This window comes from Schistocerca cancellata, chromosome 4 (assembly GCF_023864275.1).
Source record: "Schistocerca cancellata isolate TAMUIC-IGC-003103 chromosome 4, iqSchCanc2.1, whole genome shotgun sequence".
NCBI classification, from domain to species: domain Eukaryota; kingdom Metazoa; phylum Arthropoda; class Insecta; order Orthoptera; family Acrididae; genus Schistocerca; species Schistocerca cancellata.
The window spans coordinates 78,273,499-78,296,351 of NC_064629.1; the positions used below are offsets into that span (position 1 = coordinate 78,273,499).

At 41.8% G+C, this 22,853-nt stretch overlaps 1 protein-coding gene across 2 annotated transcripts in view; it reads left to right on the forward strand.

Annotated features, from left to right (window-relative positions):
- LOC126184625 (homeobox protein aristaless-like) overlaps positions 1-22,853 on the forward strand; it is a 114,500-nt gene that overhangs the window by 53,217 nt on the left and 38,430 nt on the right. For both annotated transcript variants that reach the window (XM_049927092.1, XM_049927093.1), the window contains exon 2: positions 11,962-12,103. In XM_049927092.1, the coding sequence (XP_049783049.1) occupies positions 11,962-12,103 (142 nt within the window). The remainder of the gene's footprint in view (positions 1-11,961; positions 12,104-22,853) is intronic.

Here is a 22,853-nt window from a genome sequence, read left to right on the forward strand (position 1 = left end):
GACACACACACTCTAACTGTACCTGTATACCAACAGTTCATTCACTGAAAACACAGTGGTTGGTTGGATGGTGAACAAAGATAGTCCCACATTAGGCAGAAAGGTAAATTTGTGTACTAGCCAAATGTCAGAAGGTAGCTGCAAAGTCCAAATCAAAACCCATGGATAAACTGGAGAGCTTGCTGTAAACATTGGCTGGTTGAGAAATGAGAACATTGTGGTCTGCAGCAGACCTTAAATCTGCAATGGGTGTTTTGCCATGTGCCTAGTGATCTTTCTGAACATGCGCATAACTGTATCAAGCAGTACTGCAAGATTCCTCCCAATCTGAATCAGCCCATAGGGCTGGAACTATCCTGGCCAATGCAAGGTAGGATGATGTGGGCACAGCATGGCCTGGTGCGAAGGCTCGGGTGTGGCTTCATATGTTATCAGTGGAAGAGAAGAAGCCACTTCCAGGTCCAGTGCTGAAGGGGCTGGAGGTGACCATGGCTCTGATTCACAGCTTTATGTTGGTTCTGGAGAAGACTGTGCGTATGACACCAGACCCAGTACAGACTGGCGGGCCTCTTAGGTACTGTTCGGGTCCAGACCCATAAGGTCAATGGATGATGGTTGGAGAACTGGGAATGCCTGGTGCCCACCTCCTGGATGATGTTGCTGAACCAGATAACACACCTGCTTTTGTTGGTCCTGGGGGTGATCAAAATTGGCTGTCCCCACCACTATGTCAGATCCGGAGGCTAAGCTTGCCCTGGATGGTACAAATGGAGCTGGTTCTGGTGCCGCAGACTGGTGTCTTGAGGTGTGGCCACTAAGACCAGCTGGTGGCCTTGCTGGGCAGTCATGGAGGGATGTATCCAGCTGGGCATATGCCCAAATATGTGCCCGCAGGTGAGAATGCCCAACCTGATGTGTGATTGCTTTTTCTTATACCAATGGAGGCTCCAATAGATCTAACAATGAATCATGCAAGGGTTTTGCCAGACTTCAATTATAGATTGGAATCACCTGGTAAGAGAAAAAAATTAAAGCGGTGCTACATACATAGGTTTGCATGTTAATAGTTTTCCCATTTGAATTTTAAACATTCACATAAAATGTTCAGCCATGCCATTACAGCCAGGGTGAAAGGAATGGAAGTGATATACACCCATGTTTAGAAAAAAACAGAACACCTTGAATGTCACTATAAACCAAAGGTAATGGATCAGTGTGACTTGAGCAGATGTGCAGCATGCCTCACAGACATATGCACAAACCATACCGCAAATCAGTGAGTTTGAAAGAGACCGTGTTATGGGCAAGGCAGAATGTGAAGCATCCATCCAGGAAATTGCTGCTCATTGGGACAAAATGTTTTGGCAGTGCAATGGGTGTGTGCAGAATGGTTCACAGAAGGCCATAGAACATGATGACATGGGTTAGGTTGCACCACCCAGACCATCCCCTGAAAAGATCAACACCTTATCCAAATGGCACTGTGGGACAGATCTGTATCCTCCTTGGCTGTGGCACAACAGTGGAACAGTTTAACACATCGTACACTGTCAGGTATGACAGGCACCATGTATTATGGCATGGGTTACATGTGCGTCATCGACTTCTCTGCCTAACTTTGATGGATGTGCAGAAACATACTAGATGGCAATGGTGTACAGAGCAACAACACTGAGTACAAGAATGGCATCAGACAGGGTTTCCAGAAGAATCCAGGTTCTGTTTGTTTGAAAATGATGGCCGCATTTTGGTTCACCACAGACAGGGGGAACAATATCACAGTGACAGCATATAAACGCGACATACAGCACAAACTCAAGGCCTTATGGTGTGGGGTGCTATTGGGTACAACCACAAATCACAGTTGGTGCATGTCCAGTGCAGTGCACTGTGACAAGTTTGACCTATGTGAATGATATCCTGTGACCTGTAGCCATACCCTTTCTGCACAATATCCCAGATGCCATATTTCAGCAAGACAATGCATGACCACATGCTGCTGCATGAACACATGCCTTCTTGGTGTCACAGAGTGTTAGCATTTTGCTCTGGGATATGGTGATACGACGGGTGCAGCACTGTGACCCAGTGCCAGCCACCACAGATGAACTTCTGAGCCAGGGGAATGCAGCATGAAGGGCTATACCACAGGATGCCATTCACACCTTGTATGCGTTGATGACATAACATGTGGAATAAGTTGTCAGGACTCATGGCGGACCCTGTTCCTACTATGCAACAGGACATACGCTGAACTGAGGTAACTGAAATGCTAATCATTTCTGCAGAACATACTAGTGTACATGTTCATTGAATATGACCATTCTATCTATAGTCATTCAAGATGTCCTGTTTTCCCCCCTCTGAAGACTAGTGTACTTGACATCATTCTGGGTGCAAAACCATTGAAAATTAGCAGAAGCAAACAGAAATCCAGTATCGGTGGCCAGAGTTTGTTGGGGTCCTTCAATAGAAACAACAATGGCCAGAGACTTATTAGTATTCTCCACTACAGCCTGTTGCATTTTAAACTCATATGGGAAATGAGAAAATGTGTGGACACAAGGTTCACATGCACCCAATTGCATTAATGGATAGGCATAATTCATGGCTAGTATGCTTGGGGCAGTGCAGGTTGCTGCATCTGGCAAGTTTGGCATTGGTGAGCCATGTTCAGTATCCCCATCAACCTGTGTCCAATACCCATTTCGGGCCAGATTATTCATTCTGGAAATGCCCAGGTGAAGTGATGCAGGAGTTGCAATATACAGAAATGCAGAACCTATGGAAGCACCACTCAACACTGATGATCTTCAAGATTCAATAACATGGGACCTTAAGAAAAGATGTAGTGAATGGCACCATGAGAAGCAACAAAGAAATTCTGGGAGGCTACTGAAGGAAGGGCTTTTGGTCAGCCAGTTTATTCAAATTAGGAAACCTTTCTCAGGGAATAGATCCTTACATGTGGCTGCTGCAACATCTATGGAACTAATGGGAAATTCTTCCACTGACTGTTCCAATTGGGAATCAGTGTGAAAGCAGTCTCTTATTTATCAATGTCATCATGTGGACCCCAAACAGAACCATGACAGTGAACACGCTTTTGCATGCTTGTCTGGTGTATGATAATGAATGGAATATTGGCAATCCAATAACAAAAGAGCCCCAAGTTGCAAACTCTGAGTGACCATATAGGAAACTTTGGTTTGAGGCCAAATATGGATAATAATGGCTTATGATCTGTGACCAGATTAAATTGGTTGCCATGTAGGAAAATGAGATTATGGATACCAAAGTTAATTGCCAATCTGTCCTTCTCTATCTGGGAATAATTTTCTTGTGGCATCGTGAACATCTTAGAGGTGAATGTAAGAGGCCATTTTGATACATTTAGGTACTTGTGCAATAGAATGGCTCCATTATCATAGTGTGAAATGTCCATGCCCACCACTAGAGGTAAATAAGGCTGATACAAGGGCAAGCAAGGAGCAGTTTGGAGTGCTGCTGGTGTAAGGCCATCCCAGCTAAGGATAACTCTTATATATTTAATAGAAGGCTGAAAGAAAGAGCACTTTGACAAAATACAAAACGACTGAAAATACTCGTGGAGATTTGATGCGCGCTCTGCCTAAATTTTTCCTGAAATGTGAGATGAGTTTTATACATCTCATAACATACAGAATTTCAGAACATAAGTATGATGTACAAGAGACATGTCAGGACTATAATTTACTTATTTTAAAATTTTGTCAGACTTACAATATTACTTGTTGAAGAATTTACTTATTTAAAAATTTTCAAACATACAATATTACTTATTGAAGAATTTATACAAGGTTCTTTCTCATGCTCTTACAAAATTTGCATCCATTATAACTAACATAAAGTTTTATTTCATTTTAAGGATCCAGCTCAAAGTATCACTTTGTCCTTCATCAAATCTTCCACTGAGTAATAGCATCTTTCAATTAGAAAATCACTTAACTTGCTTTTTAAAATATTTAACTTCTTATTCATTATGTCACACCCTTTTATTTTGTTGTGAATTTTCATGGCTATATGTTGAGGAGTCTGAGCATACAATTTGCAGCAATTTGAGGTGAATGTAAGTTTTCTCTGTGTCTTGTGTTGTAAGAGAGATCAAAATGATTTTTTTAATAGCTCAGCTTCACTACATAGGAAATGAATCACCTCAAAGGTATATAAAAAGGGGACAATTAATATTTTTAGTTCTTTAAATAATGGTTACATGATGGCCTTGGCTGTGTGATGCACATCTTGTAAATGATTTGTTTTTGCAGCTTTAAGATTTGTGTAACATTTCCCGAGTTTCCCTAAAAATATCTAATAACAGAATCAAAATACACTCCTGGAAATGGAAAAAAGAACACATTGACACCGGTGTGTCAGACCCACCATACTTGCTCCGGACACTGCGAGAGGGCTGTACAAGCAATGATCACACGCACGGCACAGCGGACACACCAGGAACCGCGGTGTTGGCCGTCGAATGGCGCTAGCAGCGCAGCATTTGTGCACCGCCGCCGTCAGTGTCAGCCAGTTTGCCGTGGCATACGGAGCTCCATCGCAGTCTTTAACACTGGTAGCATGCCGCGACAGCGTGGACGTGAACCGTATGTGCAGTTGACGGACTTTGAGTGAGGGCGTATAGTGGGCATGCGGGAGGCCGGGTGGACGTACCGCCGAATTGCTCAACACGTGGGGCATGAGGTCTCCACAGTACATCGATGTTGTCGCCAGTGGTCGGCGGAAGGTGCACGTGCCCGTCGACCTGGGACCGGACCGCAGCGACGCACGGATGCACGCCAAGACCGTAGGATCCTACGCAGTGCCGTAGGGGACCACACCGCCACTTCCCAGCAAATTAGGGACACTGTTGCTCCTGGGGTATTGGCGAGGACCATTTGCAACCATCTCCATGAAGCTGGGCTACGGTCCCGCACACCGTTAGGCCGTCTTCCGCTCACGCCCCAACATCGTGCAGCCCGCCTCCAGTGGTGTCGCGACAGGTGTGAATGGAGGGACGAATGGAGACGTGTCGTCTTCAGCGATGAGAGTCGCTTCTGCCTTGGTGCCAATGATGGTCGTATGCGTGTTTGGCGCCGTGCAGGTGAGCACCACAATCAGGACTGCATACGACCGAGGCACACAGGGCCAACACCCGGCATCATGGTGTGGGGAGCGATCTCCTACACTGGCCGTACACCACTGGTGATCATCAAGGGGACACTGAATAGTGCACGGTACATCCAAACCGTCATCAAACCCATCATTCTACCATTCCTAGACCGGCAAGGGAACTTGCTGTTCCAACAGGACAATGCACATCCGCATGTATCCCGTGCCACCAAACGTGCTCTAGAAGGTGTAAGTCAACTACCCTGGCCAGCAAGATCTCCGGATCTGTCCCCCATTGAGCATGTTTGGGACTGGATGAAGCGTCGTCTCACGTGGTCTGCACGTCCAGCACGAACACTGGTCCAACTGAGGCACCAGGTGGAAATGGCATGGCAAGCCGTTCCACAGGACTACATCCAGCATCTCTACAATCGTCTCCATGGGAGAATAACAGCCTGCATTGCTGCAAAAGGTGGATATACACTGTACTAGTGCCGACATTGTGCATGCTCTGTTGCCTGTGTCTATGTGCCCGTGGTTCTGTCAGTGTGATCATGTGATGTATCTGACCCCAGGAATGTGTCAATAAAGTTTCCCCTTCCTGGGACAATGAATTCACTGTGTTCTTATTTCAATTTCCAGGAGTGTAGCTATAGTATGCTTCTTTCCTGTTGTCCATATGAATAGCACTGGTTAAAATTTCCATTCCAAATGCAACACTGTTTAATTTATTTGCTAGATACTCTATATGTGTATTCCAGTTCAGATTTATATCTAAGTTTATTCCAAGGAATTTGACTGAGTCAAGTTCTTCCATTTTTTTTTTATTATTATAAATGATATGGATTTCTTCACTTTTTGACTGTTTAGTTTTAAAACTCATCACATGGGTTTTTGAAATGTTTAGTATTAATCCATATAAGCTGAACCATGTTTTCACTTTACTTAACATATTCATAGCACTCTGTGGTATGTTGACAGCGTCTTCATTTTCAATTAGGACAGATGTATCGTCTGTAAACTAGGTTAGATGGGTATTTATATTGAGAGGAAAGTCATTTATATGAAACAGGAATACAGTTGGCCCAAGAATTGAGCCTTGAGGAATACCATGTGATAACTTTTCCATATTGATAAGTAGTCTGCACCATATGATGTGATTATTACTATCTATAATATATAGTCCAAGTAATTGATGCCTTGTGGACTGTTTGTTCTAGACATTTCTGAAAGATTGCTGGTGTGCTATCAATGCCAAAAGATAACACATTATATTGATAGAATCCGAAAGGAGTATTTAATTCCACAATGAATCTGGAAGCCTCATCCAAAGGAAATTGAAAACCAGCTTCCAAAAGATTGATCTTAGTGAAATACTGACCCCTGCTAATTTTAAAAATAATTCATCAGGTTATGGAAGGGGTATGAGTCCACAATCAACTGAGCATTTACCATATAGTGTAACACACCAGATGGTTTGTGAACAATGATTCAAAGTGATGATCATTTACTATAACGAATTGAGGAATGCAATTTTAATGGCTCTAAGCATTCCATTTTAACCTCACCCAACAAGACTAAAGGTATCAAGTGGGCTTTGAAAAATTTTGATACTGCTTACTCTTTTACTGATATGTGAACAAAAAAAAATTAGAAACCATTTCCTGGCCTTCAGAAAGCAAGGGAGCATATTGGAGATACAAAAAAATCCTCTTCTGCATATGAAATAGTGTTCTGGATTGCTTGGGCCAAATGTTGAATAGAAAAATACAAAGGCTGTGTATCCATCCAGACCAAAAATGTTTTCCATTGAGGGTTTTGCTACTAAAAAGAAATAAAATGTTCTAGTCACTTGCTTATACATTAATTTAAGATCTACATGGCCCAGTATTGGAATTTCATGATGAGTATAAGTCCACAGCCTGCAACTGATTTTAAGTGTAGAGCTATCTGATTAATAATTGAAATTGATGCTGCAGTATCAACAAGAAATAAAATGGGAATACTATGAATGATTGTTGACAGTATAAAGCAGAGTGGCTCTACCCTTGACTGTGTCATGAAATTTATTTGCACCTATACAATTGACTGGATTACATGATATTTTTGCAATTTTACCACCAAACAGTCTCTGTCATGCTACATTTCTTGAGTAAGATGACAGTTCTGATATGGAAATGGTCACCTGACATGCTTGAGAAATCTTGAATGCCCCAACAATACACAAAACGTCAGTTAGAGAAGAATCTAACTGCCATAATGCTTGAGAATACACACTGGCTGGTGCTAATCTAATCACGAACATTATGTATTAATTGTGCTGGTGTAAGCTGTCACCAGCACACAGGCCAGCAAAGAGGCTGCAAGAAGATCGATAGGAGGCACTGGAGCAAGTGAGCCCCTACCATAAGAGAGTCCAAGTAAAAGCTTGCAAGAAATGCACTGCCAACGCCCTCTCGATCACCAGTATTTAGGTCGCCACTGTGGACCAGAGGTCCCAGTGGTCAGTCAGTCATCCAGTGAGTCAATGAGTTGAGTCATCCATTGCAGACCAGTAGGAATCACAGTTGTAGTTAGCTCAGCCTCTAGTTTAGAGGCAGACAGCAGATAGTGACTAAAGTACTGTACATAGTGGACTTGTACATCACCAGCAATGAGGCTAATGTGGACTATTGAGGAAGGGCTTGTACCACAGCACCTGGACTAAGCTCTTTGTTTGTGTTAATAAATAACCCTGTTAATACATGTGTGCAGTTGTGTTATAGAAAGGGAATACTGCCACCAAACAACATCCTCTCCTTGCTTCCCACAGTACAAGCCTACAGTGACAACGAGACAACACGAAATTAATTATTCTGTGTGTGATAGTCGACAACAACACATAAAGTTGTATTTTGTAGGTTTACAATCCATGATACATGTATGTATGATGTTGCTTTACAATGTTGAAGGAATTCTAAATGAGCAGCCACTATGTGCATTTTTATTGCCAAAATATTCACTTAAAAATGAGTGAATTGTAAGGGGTCAGATAAAGGGGCATGATGATAGCACTGTGTGTTTGCAGATAATAGAAAGACTCACTGTCATTCAGGGCACTTAATGTCACTTGTCCAGAAACGAAATGCTAAATGCTTTTGGTACTCTTCCCCATCCTCTTGAGCTTCATTAAACAGGTGGAAAGCTGAGATTGCCAGAAATGACTGGAGACATACCAGATCCAACAGTCTGTGTACAAGCTCATGCTGCTGCTTGAGCTGTCATTTCCAGAGCTTAAAATACTTCTGGTGCATTATGGTTGAACATTCAACAAAATAATCTTTTAGATATGAGTGGTGCCTAATCTGTCAGATGTCTGACAGAACAGATGACAGTCATATCTATAATTTTATGGGCGCAATGGCAGTTTGATGAAAAAGTTTCAGTACAGATGTACAACCAATGTCCGAACACATACAGGAATTGGAAATCTGCAAGCAGGGGGTTAATGGGCAGTGGTAGTAACGGTGCAGCAAGTGGGAAGTTGGGAATTTGGGTCTATCAGAAAGAATGTCTGACTTGACAAGGCGGTTAAGGCAACCATTCTAGAGAAGTTGGATCCATTGCCCATCTAGGTGAATCAATTAAATGAATGGTTGGTGTCTGTTCTTTCGAGCAAGTCGTATAATTGATTCCTCTAAATGGGAAATGGGTTCACCTTCATCAGTGCAGATGCACAAGTACGTCCAACCTCCTGCGGGAATTTCAGAGTAGTGAGCAGGGAGGAAATGAACAGTGACTGCGAACAGGTGATGCTAGGTGGGTGTGGAGGTATGCTGAGAAAGTCCGTGCAGTAGTGTATGGAATGGACTTGTACTTGGGAATAGTTGGGTTCAAATCATTGTCTAGCTATCCAGCTTTAGGGTTGGCAGTAAATACTGGTATGGTTACTTTGTTAAAGCAAACAATTCCTTCTACTGTCCTTACACAACTGAAATAATGGATTCATTGTTGCTGAGACAGTTGACTTCCTTTGTTCCTTCCTGTCAGTCTGTGAACTGATTCATCAAGCTAGTTATCAAAGAATCTCTATTGGAATCTGAGCCATAGATCAGCTTGTCATTTTCTTCATACACAGTGATGCTCAGAGGGGAAAATTATGCTGTCAGAAGTACTGTGAGACCAACCACAGATTGAATCCCAGACCTATTTATTGTTGTCTGAAACTTGCCCACAGAGGATCTTTAAACAATAAATAGATTTGTAGATTAATATGTATTACATACTTGGAATATGACATTATATTTAATAATAAAAAGCTGCAGCTTTTTACTAAAGCAGATTTCAGATATAAAAAGAGTTTTCATGGAGTATAAAAAATAGTAAATGTATGGCATATTCCAGATATAAAACAATTTTAGATTTCATATAATATATTTCCTTGAAAAACATATTTCATATATTAGGCATTTAGTTTACCCCATTTATTTAATTATTGCATCAATTGGGTAACCTACTCAGTCTAAACAATTGTCAGCTAAGTTCCATCTCTACGAATGAGTAATATTCGTAATACAAACATGATGGTGATCAGTATCTGAGAGATCTAAGTTCCACCAGCAGATGACTTAGTTTATATTACATGTTGTATCTAACAAAAGATTCTTTGAATTTCAAATGATACATATGATGGATGCTAATGGGTCATACTGGAAAAATACTAGACTGACAAAATTGATTTGGGGGCATATACAGGGTGACTTTTCCACCATGTACAAACTCTAGGGACTGATCGATGAGAGGGTATAGAGCAAGAAAGGTCTAATGAACTTACGTCCAGAAATGCATGGTTTCCATGCTAGAGGCCATTTATTCAATCATACATTGTTACAGAGACTGCTGTGTAATATGTGCTGTACCATGCAGTCACAGTTTCAGTATGTGTTGAAAATGGTTTCCAAGTGCCTCAATGCATGCGTGTACACACCATAGCATGTTGTATCACACATTCACATTGGTCAGGCTGCATCCAAACAGAGTCAAAGGCAGCATGAATACACTGCTCCAGTGTAACCACATCTGGAATGGGCACTGCATACATGATAGTTTTGAGATGGCCCCATAACCAGAAATCACATGGGTTGAGATCCACGAATGAGCACGCCATGCAACTGGACCCCATTGTCTGATCCATTAACCAGGGAAGACATGACTGAGATGGGTCCGGATGTTAGTGGCAAAGTGGCCTGGAGCATCATCGTATAGCAGTCACATAACCTTTCAAATCATCAATGGCACTTCTTCCAGCAGGGGATGCAAAGTCACCTGCAAGAAATGCCAATAGCTCCGGCCTGTTAGGGGATGTGGAAGGAAGACTGGTCCCAAAATACAGTTGCCAATTATCCCAGCCCACACATTCTGGCTGCACCAATTCTGATGATTCGCTGTCATCATACCATGAGGGCTTTGCATACTACCCCACAGATGACTGTTATGAAATCTGAAGATACTACTCTGCAAAAAGGTGACCTCATCTGTGGATAGGATGGATGACACAAATCCTGGAATCATGGTTGCTTGGTGAAGAAACCAATGACAAAACTGCTCCTGATGTGGAAAATCTGTCACTAATAAGCCCTGCACACACTGTAAGTGATAAGGGTTGTGACAGCTGTCGTGGAAAATGTTCCACACGGTCATCTGGCTTGCCCTGTGCTGGTGGTCCAACTACCTGGTGCTGACATGGCGGTCACCTTTCACAGTGTTAATCACATTTTCCTCCAAGTCTGGTGTCTGAACATTTCAGGTATGTCCTTCATGATTTCCTGCTTCCTGAAATGACCATGTCTCAGAAAAATGCTGAAAGACTGTTGCAAACACTGAATGCTGTGGTTGTTGTTGGCAGGGATAGGTCTTCTTATACAATCTTGCTGTCCTCCACCTGTTGCCATTTACCTTTCTGTAAGTAAACACCATGTCAGCAAGCTCTAGATTTGAATGTGGAACCATTGTGTAAAATTCTGTGTCACATCCACTACAAGGTGAGTCAGGAAGAGAATCAGAGACAACATTGCCAATTACTATGGCATGAGAGGGCACTCGGGCATGATGTATGAGGAACAGTACCAGCTTCTAGGAGGAAACCATGCATACTGTAACTGTGGCTGCATGGTACAGAGCCTGTTAGACCACGGTCTCTGTAACTAAGTATGATTGAATAAATGGCCTCTAGCATGGAAACCATGCATTTCTGGACATAAGTTCATCAGACCTTTTTTGTTTCTTTTCCTCTCATCAGTGAATCCCTAGAGTTTGTACATGGTGAAAAAAAATCACCCTGTATAGCACCGTGTTAAGTTATAAAGGTTGTGAAAAAGGTACTGAAGCAATGTGTATAAATCCAACTGAAACAAGAGGACATACAATTTTCTCTGAATATTGCAGAGGAGTAATATGAAAAATTCTGTAGAGTGCTGCTATGATTTCTTTAATGCCAAGAAAACACTGGCAGTATGGATATGTGTTTAAATAATATTAGAGGGATCTTCAGAACTATATTATCAACTCTAGGAAGTATGAAATAAGAAACATGATGTATCTTATTGCACTGAAAGTAAGAAGTTAAATAATTAATAAGGCACATTCTTTAAAATCGACTTCATATTGAAGACAAGAAAAAGATAAGAAAAAGTGAGGTCCATTTCAAAATATCATATTGGCGTTCCAAAAACTGATTTTTAAAAAAAATTCATACATGACTAAATTTTAAGAAAATTTTCACTTTGGATTAGTCTAATTCAGATTACTGACTCACTTTTTCTTTGTGCACTTGTATTTCAGCTTACACAGATTCTCTCTTGGGATCATCATCAAGCTCATTAGGGGCTCCCAGTGCAAGTGGTTCATCTGCTGGTCTCTCATCAGTTCCCACAGAAACTACAGGACCAATTAGGCCTGTAAAACGGAAGCAGCGTCGGTACAGGTAAGTCCCATTATTGCTACATGCCGATATTACTATAAAATGGCAATTCAATCTGAAGACTAAGTATCTTTCATGTATGAATAACAGTTCCTTAACCATTGAGCCATTTTGCTCAGTCATTGATATAGATATGCAGCCATGATAATCTTTAGAGTATAGTTGCAACAAACAATAATTAACTATATGTGATTTATATTATGTATAAGGGGAATTTGGCTGTCTCTGTTTATATTTTCTTTGGACCAGGATTCAGAATTGTTATGACTTGAAAAAATTCTTCTATTCCACCTGCAACTGTAAGTTTTTGGTTTATGTTCTGTACTATTCTACTGTTTAATCATTAAAATATGCAATGCCAAATAGTGTCATAGCAGTCTCTTCCACATGTTGTACATAACTCAAGGCTATATACAAGATTTATACACAACCTGGCAGGAGACCAGCATGGAAACATTTGATGATTATCAGTCAATAATATGTTAAATAGTAAAAGGCTGAAACTATGCAATGATACAAAAAATAAACTAAACACTGGCTGTTGCAGGTAGTATAGAATCATTTAAAAATAGAGAGTCTGATTATATTTAAAATGGCTATAAATTAGAATCTCAAATAACAGGCAAGAAATATATCCCTTTGAAGGGGATAAAATGGAATTTTTTCTGGCTGTTAGACATATCTTATTTTAAAATTAAAAATTATGTGAGAGGGCTGATTACTGTTAAATAATATTCTATATCAAAAGGAAATTGTTAAATTCATAGAGAGAGAATCAAACAGGCAGTAATTAACTTCTGAAAATTCAGTCCCCCAGTAGTGTTGCCACAAATATTTTGCATAGTTCTTCCATTCTTCATAGTATTTTACATAGTTCTTCATTCCCTCAGATGATCTCTGTGTTACCCTCTGTCAGCAGGTGTTGGCACTTCGGCATCACCACTGGTCTTCCAATCATGAGAACTAGCTCTGGTGAATTAAACCTCTCCCAGTGGCTTGGCCAACCTCTCAGCCTTCTCACTGTGAGATCATTTTAGCTAGGTTTTGTATTGGAAGCTGTCTTGTTAGCCATCGCCATTTGTTAAGTGCTGACTCCCCACCACTTTGCACTCATTTTCCTCAGCTCTTGGTTCATCATTACCTGATGAAATGCAGTTTTTTTAACCACTTATGTTCTCATTTATGTTTGCCGTCTGAGTTATCGGCCTTTGCAGTGAACGACACATGGGCTGTTGGCTACATTTTACTTTTTATCCATTGCAAAAGTATGGTGAAGGACATTTAATCTTTAGTTCAGGACCTCTATTGCCTCTATGGAGTATTTTATGGACCTTTCTCCAAGTCCATGTTTTTAGCTGTCTTTCCTTCCATCAATTGGGCTTAACATGTAGTTGTTTTTAACTCTTTTTTTGTGTTTATGTTCTGTGGTTCTGACAAGAGCACATATGACCCAAGTTGTTTTTGTGCCCTAAAACACAGCAAACAAACAGCCCAGGTTGAGGGCGAGCAGTGAGGAAGTGAGTGGATGCCTGTCAGAAGCAATATAGTCAAGCTCTCATAGCTCAGAAACATATCATGCACAGCCAGGGATCATTACGATCAGCATGCAGTCGGTGTTTACCGGATGATGGCAGAGGTGGTGCACAGCTGTTGAGGTGGCAGGTCATTCCCTCCAGTATGTCTGGTGCACTGCCTGGTGGCAGACAAATATCTCAGCATGGGGTGAGCTGAGGTGCACCAGATGACACCATGGCCCCAGATCAGGAGAGGCAACCTCCAGCAGTGGAGTCTGCCTGCAGAATCAGGACTGGACAGCAGGGAGTCTGCTCACCCTTGGGATGGTGGAAAAGGGGTTGCACCTTACCAGACTGGTTCTGTAAGCTACCAGGAGGCCCAGTGGATGAAAGGCACTAAGTTTGTTACGTCGGATTGGGCACGAACAATGGCACTGTGGCTAACAGCAGCCAAGTGCCGATGGTGGGACTTACAGTTCCATACGCGCTGACTGCCAGATGAGTAGATGGCAGACTGACATCCTCATAGCTAGGTGTCAGTTGACTGAGCACATCTGAGAATATATGAGAATGAGGATCTGATATGAGGGATTTTATTTGTGAGTGCTTATTTGGCAGTACCCCTCCAACAGCAGCACATCCACCCCAGGAAAGGTGCCAGGGCATAGCAGCTGAGCATTGCCATTGAGGCAATGACTTCCTTCATTCAGCTCTTCTTATTTAGTCAGCTCTTGAAACAACCTAGCCAGAGCTGTAATATTGCAAAAACTACCTCTTCTGAGATGCTGGTTAACTTCTTCTGCTTTGTCAGCTTCCTAAATGAACAGTGTTACACTCTACTTCATGATGCATAGTCACCACAATGATGGCACTACTTCCCCTATGACATTGTTTTGCTTCATTGGTGCCAGATGCTTTGGTGCCACAGACTAGGGCAACTTGTGTTACCAGAGAAGATGTCTTAATTTTTACCTGGCTTCACCAAGTAGATTATTTTTTGATCCAACAATAAACAATGTGGCATAATTAAATACACTTGCATCTAAGAGCACATCAGACCTATCACACTGTCATTCGTCTGAAGACAGAGCACAGTTTGCATCTCCCCTGCACTACATAGTGACATCTGACTACCCCATTTTATGGTGAGTGCTCGCTTCCTGAACAGACCTGCTTTAGAACTTGCTCAGAATCTGAGTACTGGACATTCACAAGAGAGACAGTTCACTTGTGTCCTTTTATGTATTTTTATGGCTTAAAAACCGTCACCTATATGTAAAATACCATGTGCTCATACCAATATCAGCTAGTAGTTTTACATGAGTAGTTTCTTACAAGGGAAAAACTCTTTTTGTAGTTTTTCATGCAGCTCTTCTTTGATGTTGCTCATTAATATCCATAAGCTAAGAAATTAATAGAATTAATTAAAACAACATTAGGCGTTGGTGACACTATGTGGACTAAATTGTAGCAAGATGAAATAATGGAAGCTTCTGGTTGAAATGTCAACTGTGTAAGGAGAAGATAGACTGCTACTTACCATAAAGATGGCATGTTAATTTACAGACAGGCACAATTAAAATGTCATCTTTATAGTAAGTAGCAGTCTATCTTTTTCTTACATTGTTGTTACTAGATGATACAGTAAAACATAACATAAGTGGCATGCAGTACAAGATGAATTTGCGTGCCTGAAACAGATTGTGTGTGGAGAGATTTTTATTACTGTGGTTCTGACTGCATGTTTTGTGCATTTTGTACGTAATATTCAAGTCATATGTAATGAGGAAGGTGTAGCAAATACATTTGAATGACTTTGGTAGATAAAAGGCTTGCTACAGGCAACATATCAGCTTGGAGTTGGATGTCACATCTTTCATCAAGCTGTGTTTTGTATGCAACAGTGATTCAAATTCCCTACATCATCCAAATATTGATAGGGAGAATACAGCAAAGATACTAAGGCTACATATACCTATTGCATCATGCTCACAGGCAAATTTCTGCCACCACTTCCAAAATTTCACATCAAGCCAGTTGCTGCTGAGAAAATGCCAGTAAATATTGCAGCCCAGCTCTTGTTAGTGAGCCCCTTGCTGGTCTTTAAAGTTTTTAGTTATGCATCATTGAACAGTAGAGATTTTACCTTGTCTGTATTATATTTGTGATTTGGATTGCTCCCTGTACCGTTTTATATGCTTAAGATGACTTTGCTGCATTCTGGACTTGTTTTTGATTAGCCATTTACTTTGTGAACTCTGCCATCATTGACCTCTGGCACCACCTGCTGTTCCATGAGACTGTGTACTACCACCATGTGAGTGACCATACACTGCATTCTACCTATGCAGAGTAGGATAAAAAAGTGGCAACAAGTACTTTCTCACTGGCAACAAGTACTTTCTCACTGTGTAACTACCCCTGTGAGGCATGAATACCAAGTTTCTAAAGTTGTGACAACAGCAGTTGCATCTACAGAAACAACAACTGCAGCAACAGCAACAGCTGGAAAAACAGTGAGAATGCCAGCAGCAGCAACAAATGCAGCAATAGCACCAGCACGAACAGCAGTGGGACTTTCAGCTGCAACATCGCAACTTGTTGTTACAATTTCTGCAAAACCAATAACAGTGTAAAGCTGAAGTTTCCTCATCCCATTCCCTTGCTTCATTGAAGCAGATGAGAGTTGGGAGGTCCATTTACATCAGTTTGTTCTTCACTGCAAGACAAGTCAAATAACTGACCCAGAACAGCAGTATGCCCTATTACAGTCTTCCATTAATAAACTGCATGAAGTGGTGCAAAAACTACACTCACTCTCAAACCCCAGTAGTTTAAGCTTTTCTGTTGTTTGTGGTTTCCTGCCTGCCCATTAAAGCCAGCAAACCCACATATGTGCAACTAGGTTCAATTTTAGCCAGTGTGTTTATCAATGTAATTAGGTATATGCAGCATGGGCAGCTGACTTGCAAGGATTGGCTCATAATTCATGATGTTATTATACATTTTTTTCCTGATTGAAAAATTAGTATAAATGCTTTACAGTCCCCTGTTCCATCCTAAGTGTGTGCTAAACTTGTGAGAGCTCATGACTTAACTGAATCAGCAAAAGCTATGTTTCACAATTCTTCTGGTGTGGACATTGTTAGTAGTATTAGTTGCCATTGTGCTCGACAATCAACTGATGACTTCCAATCAACGTCATCACCTGATTTACTGAGCACCTGTTTGCCCAGTAGTCCAGCAACATGGAATTCTGTAGTTAGTGCAAATTCAGATTTGGCCCACTAATCATCAGTCACTGCCCTTTCCATGATATCACCAGTTTTGCATGTCACAAATTAAGGCATCTAATGAATGTCTACCTCGGCCACCAGTGTGCTGCTCACTACCTTGCCAGTGCCAGATGCAGAGGCTCATGTTGCAACTGAACATTAATAGAGTGATGGTGGATTTCCAGCTGGAAACAGACATGGCTGTGTCTCTAATTAACAAGGACATGTACTGATGCACTGGCTCCCTGCAGTTGATGTCCTTGCAGCACCTACTGGTGACGTACATTGGCCAGTCGATCCCATATCAGGGTTAGACTGTAGTCCAAGCTAAGTATAAAAATTAAGCCTGGCAACTAACCATGTTAGTAGTCAACTCTTTAATGATAACCAACATTTTTGGCTTAGACCCTTCTATGCATTTTGGTTTTCAGATTCAGGACCAGATGAATTTAGTTTCAACTGCAATACCATTCACAGAAGTTGACATATTATGTGTCCAGTTGAAGCAACTGTTTTGGTAGTGCCCAAGTTTTGTAGAGCTTGTCCATTACCTTTCGCCATGTGTGAGCAGGTTAAAGCAGAACTGGATAGGTTGGAAAGTGTGGGTGGTGGGGTGTGGAGTTGGGGGGGGGGGGGGGGTTATATCAACAGTATCATCTAGACAGTCGGCTACACTTAAGGTTGTAGTTAAGAAACCATGTGGCTCACTTAGAATTTGTGGTGATTTTAGGTCTTTAATTAATGCTCATGAAAATGTCAATCTGTATCCAGTCCCTACGCTGGTGAAATTGTTGGAAAAATTGACTGAGTGGCACTATTTTTCAAACATGGATCTCACTGATGCCTACTTTCAGCTGCCTGTAGATGATCTAATGAAGCAGTTTCTAGGGATTAATATGCCATTTGGCATGTATCATTATAATAGGTTGCCATTTAGGGTTAAAAGCACTTGCACAATATTTCAGAGATAATCTGAGCAACCCATCCAATGTATCCCCAGCAGTGTTAATTATTTTGAGGAGTTTATAATTACTGGAGTCAGGTGGCAGCAGCATCTGCACAACATGCCAATGTTGTCTGAATGACTCCAGACCCATGGTCTGTGCTCTTGTCTCAACAAATGTAGTTTCTTTAAGCTAAGTGTCAAGTTCCGGGTGGTTATAATTAAACTACAACTTTTCACTAAGGTTCAGTATGGGCTGTAATAATCATATGACAGTGAAACTTGATAGGTGCAATAACATGCTAATGTGGAAATGAATTTTACTGATAGAAATTAGTTCCAATTTTGACCACCAGGTACAAAACTGAGGCTGTGAATGTGAGAAATGTGTGTAGAAATGTTTCCATGTGTACTGGCTTAGGAATGGGATGTGGGCAGAAAAGATAAAACAAATGAGAAAAGCATAATGCTGATTTTATTATTACCTGACACTTACACAATTTGTTCAGTATGAGCACTGGAGATGTCTAAGAGATGCTGCAGTTGTGAAAGGAGGTGATCAACAGTTGCTTGCAGCAGTTCCAGTGGAATCTGAGAAACATGTTACTGTGTACTGTCCTGCAGATCGGATAGAGACTGAACATGCCCCAGTAAACACATTCTTTTAGATATTCCCAGAGCCAAAAGTCACATGGATTTGGATCAGGTGATCTTGCAGGCCGTGCATTTGGCAAATCTCTGGAGATAACACATTTCTGGAAGATTGCATTAAACAGATCTTTCACTGGGCAAGTGAAATGAGGTGTTGTCCCATCTTGCATGAAAATTTTGGTTTCCACACAGCTGCCTCTTCCAAATCAGGAATCACATGCTGTACTAGGAGGTCTTGATAACATGCAGAGGTCACACAGTACACCTGACAGTCCCTCTTGGTGTATTCTCTTCAAAGAAGACTGCACCAAGAATAAAGGTGCTTCTGAATCCACACCACACAGTGACATATGGTGAGTGCAATGGCTCTTTGAGCACAGCATGTGGTTTAACAATACCCCAAATTTGGCAGTTCTGTATATTCACTGAACCGTGTAATGTAAAATGTGCCTTGGCACTCCACATAATATTGCCCAGCCACTTTAATCCATGCCAGAAACTGAAGAGAAAATTCAGAACATTGCTGCAGATCATGTCTCAGTTGCTGCACTGTCCGAATGCAGGTGGGTACCAGTGTAAAATAGACCACAAAACTTTCCATTCTGTTGATCATGGAATGGACAATTTTTGTGACACTGCATGAGCACTAGCACTAGGTGGGGCAGATGCTGCATAGTCAGTTAGAGGAACAGCAACCTAATCACTAATTTACACCAGGATAGGATGCCTTCCTGTTCTAGGTACCTCACCAAGCTCGCCTGTGTTTTAGAATTTCATTACCATCTTCTTTAAACCATTTAATGACATTGGGCCCCCCCTCTGACCATTTAGTTGGTGATACATAATTGCTGCTACTCACGGCTAACAGTTTCACTAACATTGCATGGCCTCTCTTCTCAATAGCCATACTGTTCACCCATGTTATGGCTTGTCAGATGACAGTGTGGATATCATATCATCATACAAACTGTGTACATGGCCAGGTCTGCTGCTAGTGGTCACAACTGGAACTAATTTTTTTCCATCATAAATTAGTTATGTATTAAATCATTAGCACATCTACCAAGTTTCACTGCCATATGATAATTACAGCCCACACTGGATCTCCATGAGTTGCTAAATTTTAATTGTAACCACCCAGTTCCTTAAACATATATTAAGTACAGAACAGCTCACACCTACACGGGATCACCACTAACATACCAGATCTTAAGAAACTCAAAGAACTCCCACCATTCTTCACCAGAGTCAGATATTATGTGAAGTTTATTCCTAATCTGGCCCAGATTTCCCACTTATCATAAGGTATTAAATTTTTGTGGTCAGAAATGTGCCAGATGGCTTTCTTGCAACTTAAAAAGTGCCCCTGGCCAGCCCCTTGTTTAGCAACATTCCATCTCATCAAACATTTAATGCTTGCTAATGATGCATCAAATTGTGGCATTGCTGCCATCCTGTCTCAGAAATATGTCAATGCCATGGAACAGTCCACTGTATTTTTCATCTGAAACATTAAATGCAGCACAGAGGAATTATTTGCAAACTAAAAAAGAGGCATTGGCAATCATTTCTGGCATCAGGAAGCTTCACATGTGTTTCTATTGTACTAAGTTCCAACTGATCACTCATCACAAGCCCCTTCTTTTGTTATTTGGTCGCCATTCGAAATTTCCTGAGAAGGCAGACAGAGGCTGAAATAGTCGGTGCTGTTCCTAGTAACTGTACCTATGAGATCCCTTATGAGCCCACCATACAGCACTCAAGTGCTGACACATTTTCCCACTTGCCGATACAGACTTTGACAGGCATGAAGTGCTATGATTTGACTTAGGTACAAATCAGTGACACACCAATGACAAATTCTTCACTATGGCGTGGGAAGTAGCAGCAGAAATGGGTCACGATACACTACTCTACTCAGTGTTGTCTGCTGTATGTCGGGGTTGGCTGGAGCATCTACCCAAGGGCAACACCTAAAATGGCCCACCTATGTTTCTTTGCAGAACAGGACTAACCTCACTGAGGGTGTCATTTAGTTCGGTACAGACAATTCTGAATGCCAGATGGCAGTACATCCCACACTCCACCCCTGCGTACTGGAGCTCCTACACAATGCCCACTGGGGAATGTGCACGATCGAGGCTGTAGCGCTGCACTGTGTGTATTGGTCTGGTGTTGATGTCACAAGAGAACACACCTCTGGAACTGCCATACCTCTGCCCACAATAAATCAGTGCCAGTACAGCATTTCTGTCCTTGGCCACATCCTGACTACCACTGACAATGAGTGCAGGTTGATTTAGGTGAATTATTCTAGGGAAAATTGTGGTTGCTAGTTGTTGATGCCTCTCTATCCCTCCATATGTGGCATGTATGGCTACCACAGCAGCTACTACCCATGCCCTTTCCATTATTCACTGACAGAAAAAAATTGCAACATCAAACAATAATTTATGTGGAGTAATGAAGTGCTGGGAATACGTTTGTCTAGGTAACATATGTAAGTGATTAACATTGGAAGATCGCAGGTAAATGTAAGCATGAGATAAGTCATTGTAAATGTGAAATGCTGGTACATTAATAACCAGTCTAACAACTACAATGTTGAATGCTAACATGCAAATGTGCATGCATTGTGTTGTACAGATGCCAGATGTCAGTTTTTGGGATGGAGATCCATGCCTGTTGCACTAGGTCAGTCAATACAGGGACGGTTAATGCTGGCTGTGGATGACACTGGATTTATTGTCTGATGATGTCCCAAATGTGCTTGATTAGAGACAGACCTGGTGGTCAAGCAGGCAAAGGCATGTCAACATTCTATAGAACATGTTGGGTTACAACAGCGGTATGTGGCTAGGTGTTATCCTGTTGGAAAACACCCTTTGGAATGCTGTTCATGAATGGGAGTGCAACAAAACGAATCACCAAATTCATATACACTTTTGCAGTCAGGGTGCATGGGATAACCATGAGAGTGCTCCTGCTGTCGTACAAAATCACATCACAGATCATAGTGCCAGGTGTAGGTCCAGTGGGTCTAGCATGCAGACATGTTGGTTACAGGCCCTCAACTGGCCACCTTCTAACCAACACATGGCCATCACTGAACCAAGACAGGATCAGCTTTCATCAGAAAACACACTAGACCTCCACCATAACTCCCAATGAGCCCTCACTTGACTCCACTGAAGTCGTAAATGGCAGTGGTTTGGGGTCAGTGGAACACACACTACAAGACATCTGGCTCAGAACTGTTCTTGTAGTAACAAATTTGTAACAGTTCTTGGTGTCACTGTGGTGCCAACTGCTCCTCAGATTGCTGCTGCAGATGCAGTACAATGTGCTAGAGCCAAACACCTGACATGATGGTCCTCCCTCTTGGTAGTACCGTGTGACTGCCATACATTCTCATAACCACTGCTGCCAGTAATCATGTACAGTGCCTACATTCCTGCCAAGTCTTCCTGAAATTTTGCAGAAGGAACATCTAGCTTCTTGTACTCCTGTTACATGACCTCGTTCAAACTGTGAGATGCTGATATTTGTATCTTTGTCACCTTAAACGCATTTGCTGATATTGGTATCTTTGTCACCTTAAACGCATTTTTTTTTTTCTTGGCTAACATCAGCTAACCATGTTCAGTCTGAAAGGTAACTGACACTCATGATGATTACAGTGTATATTTAAAGCAAACCTTATTTGCACCCTCATATTGGCATTACTAACGCCACTCTTATGTGACTGGCACGAAATTTGAATAGATATAATTTTCCAGATGTAGAAACATGCCTACCAGCTTTCGTTTATATTGCACAACTCCTTCTTGGTGCTGTTTTCTTTTTCCATCAGTGTATTTGCAATAGAGGGGGCACCCTACACCTCGGTTTCTGACAATGACCCTCATTTCACAGTATCGGCAGTTCAGAATTTTTGTAAATGCGATGGCATTGAGCACCTGACCACCATTCCTTTCCGTCCTGCATTTAATTCAGAAGCCGAGTAGATGGTCAGGACATTCAAAACATAGATGCACAAGGTAATGACAACAACCAACTCTGGGGAAGCACTCACCAGCTTCCTCACCACCTACTGCACCATCCCTATAAGTGGACAAGGCCTGGCCAAAATCTTACACGGGGGCAGACTTCGCAGCCTCTTTGACCTACTTCACCTCACTCAGGGGGCCCATCACTGATGCACAGAGCTGTATTACCATGTGGGCTCCCATGTCTAGGCTCATACTTTTGACTGGTGCCCCAGGTGGACCCAAGGTGTCATCATCAACAGTAGGGCATGGCAACTATTTGAGACTGAGACCAGCCAGGAGCAGCTGGTCTGGCATTGGAATCATCTACATCCACAAAAT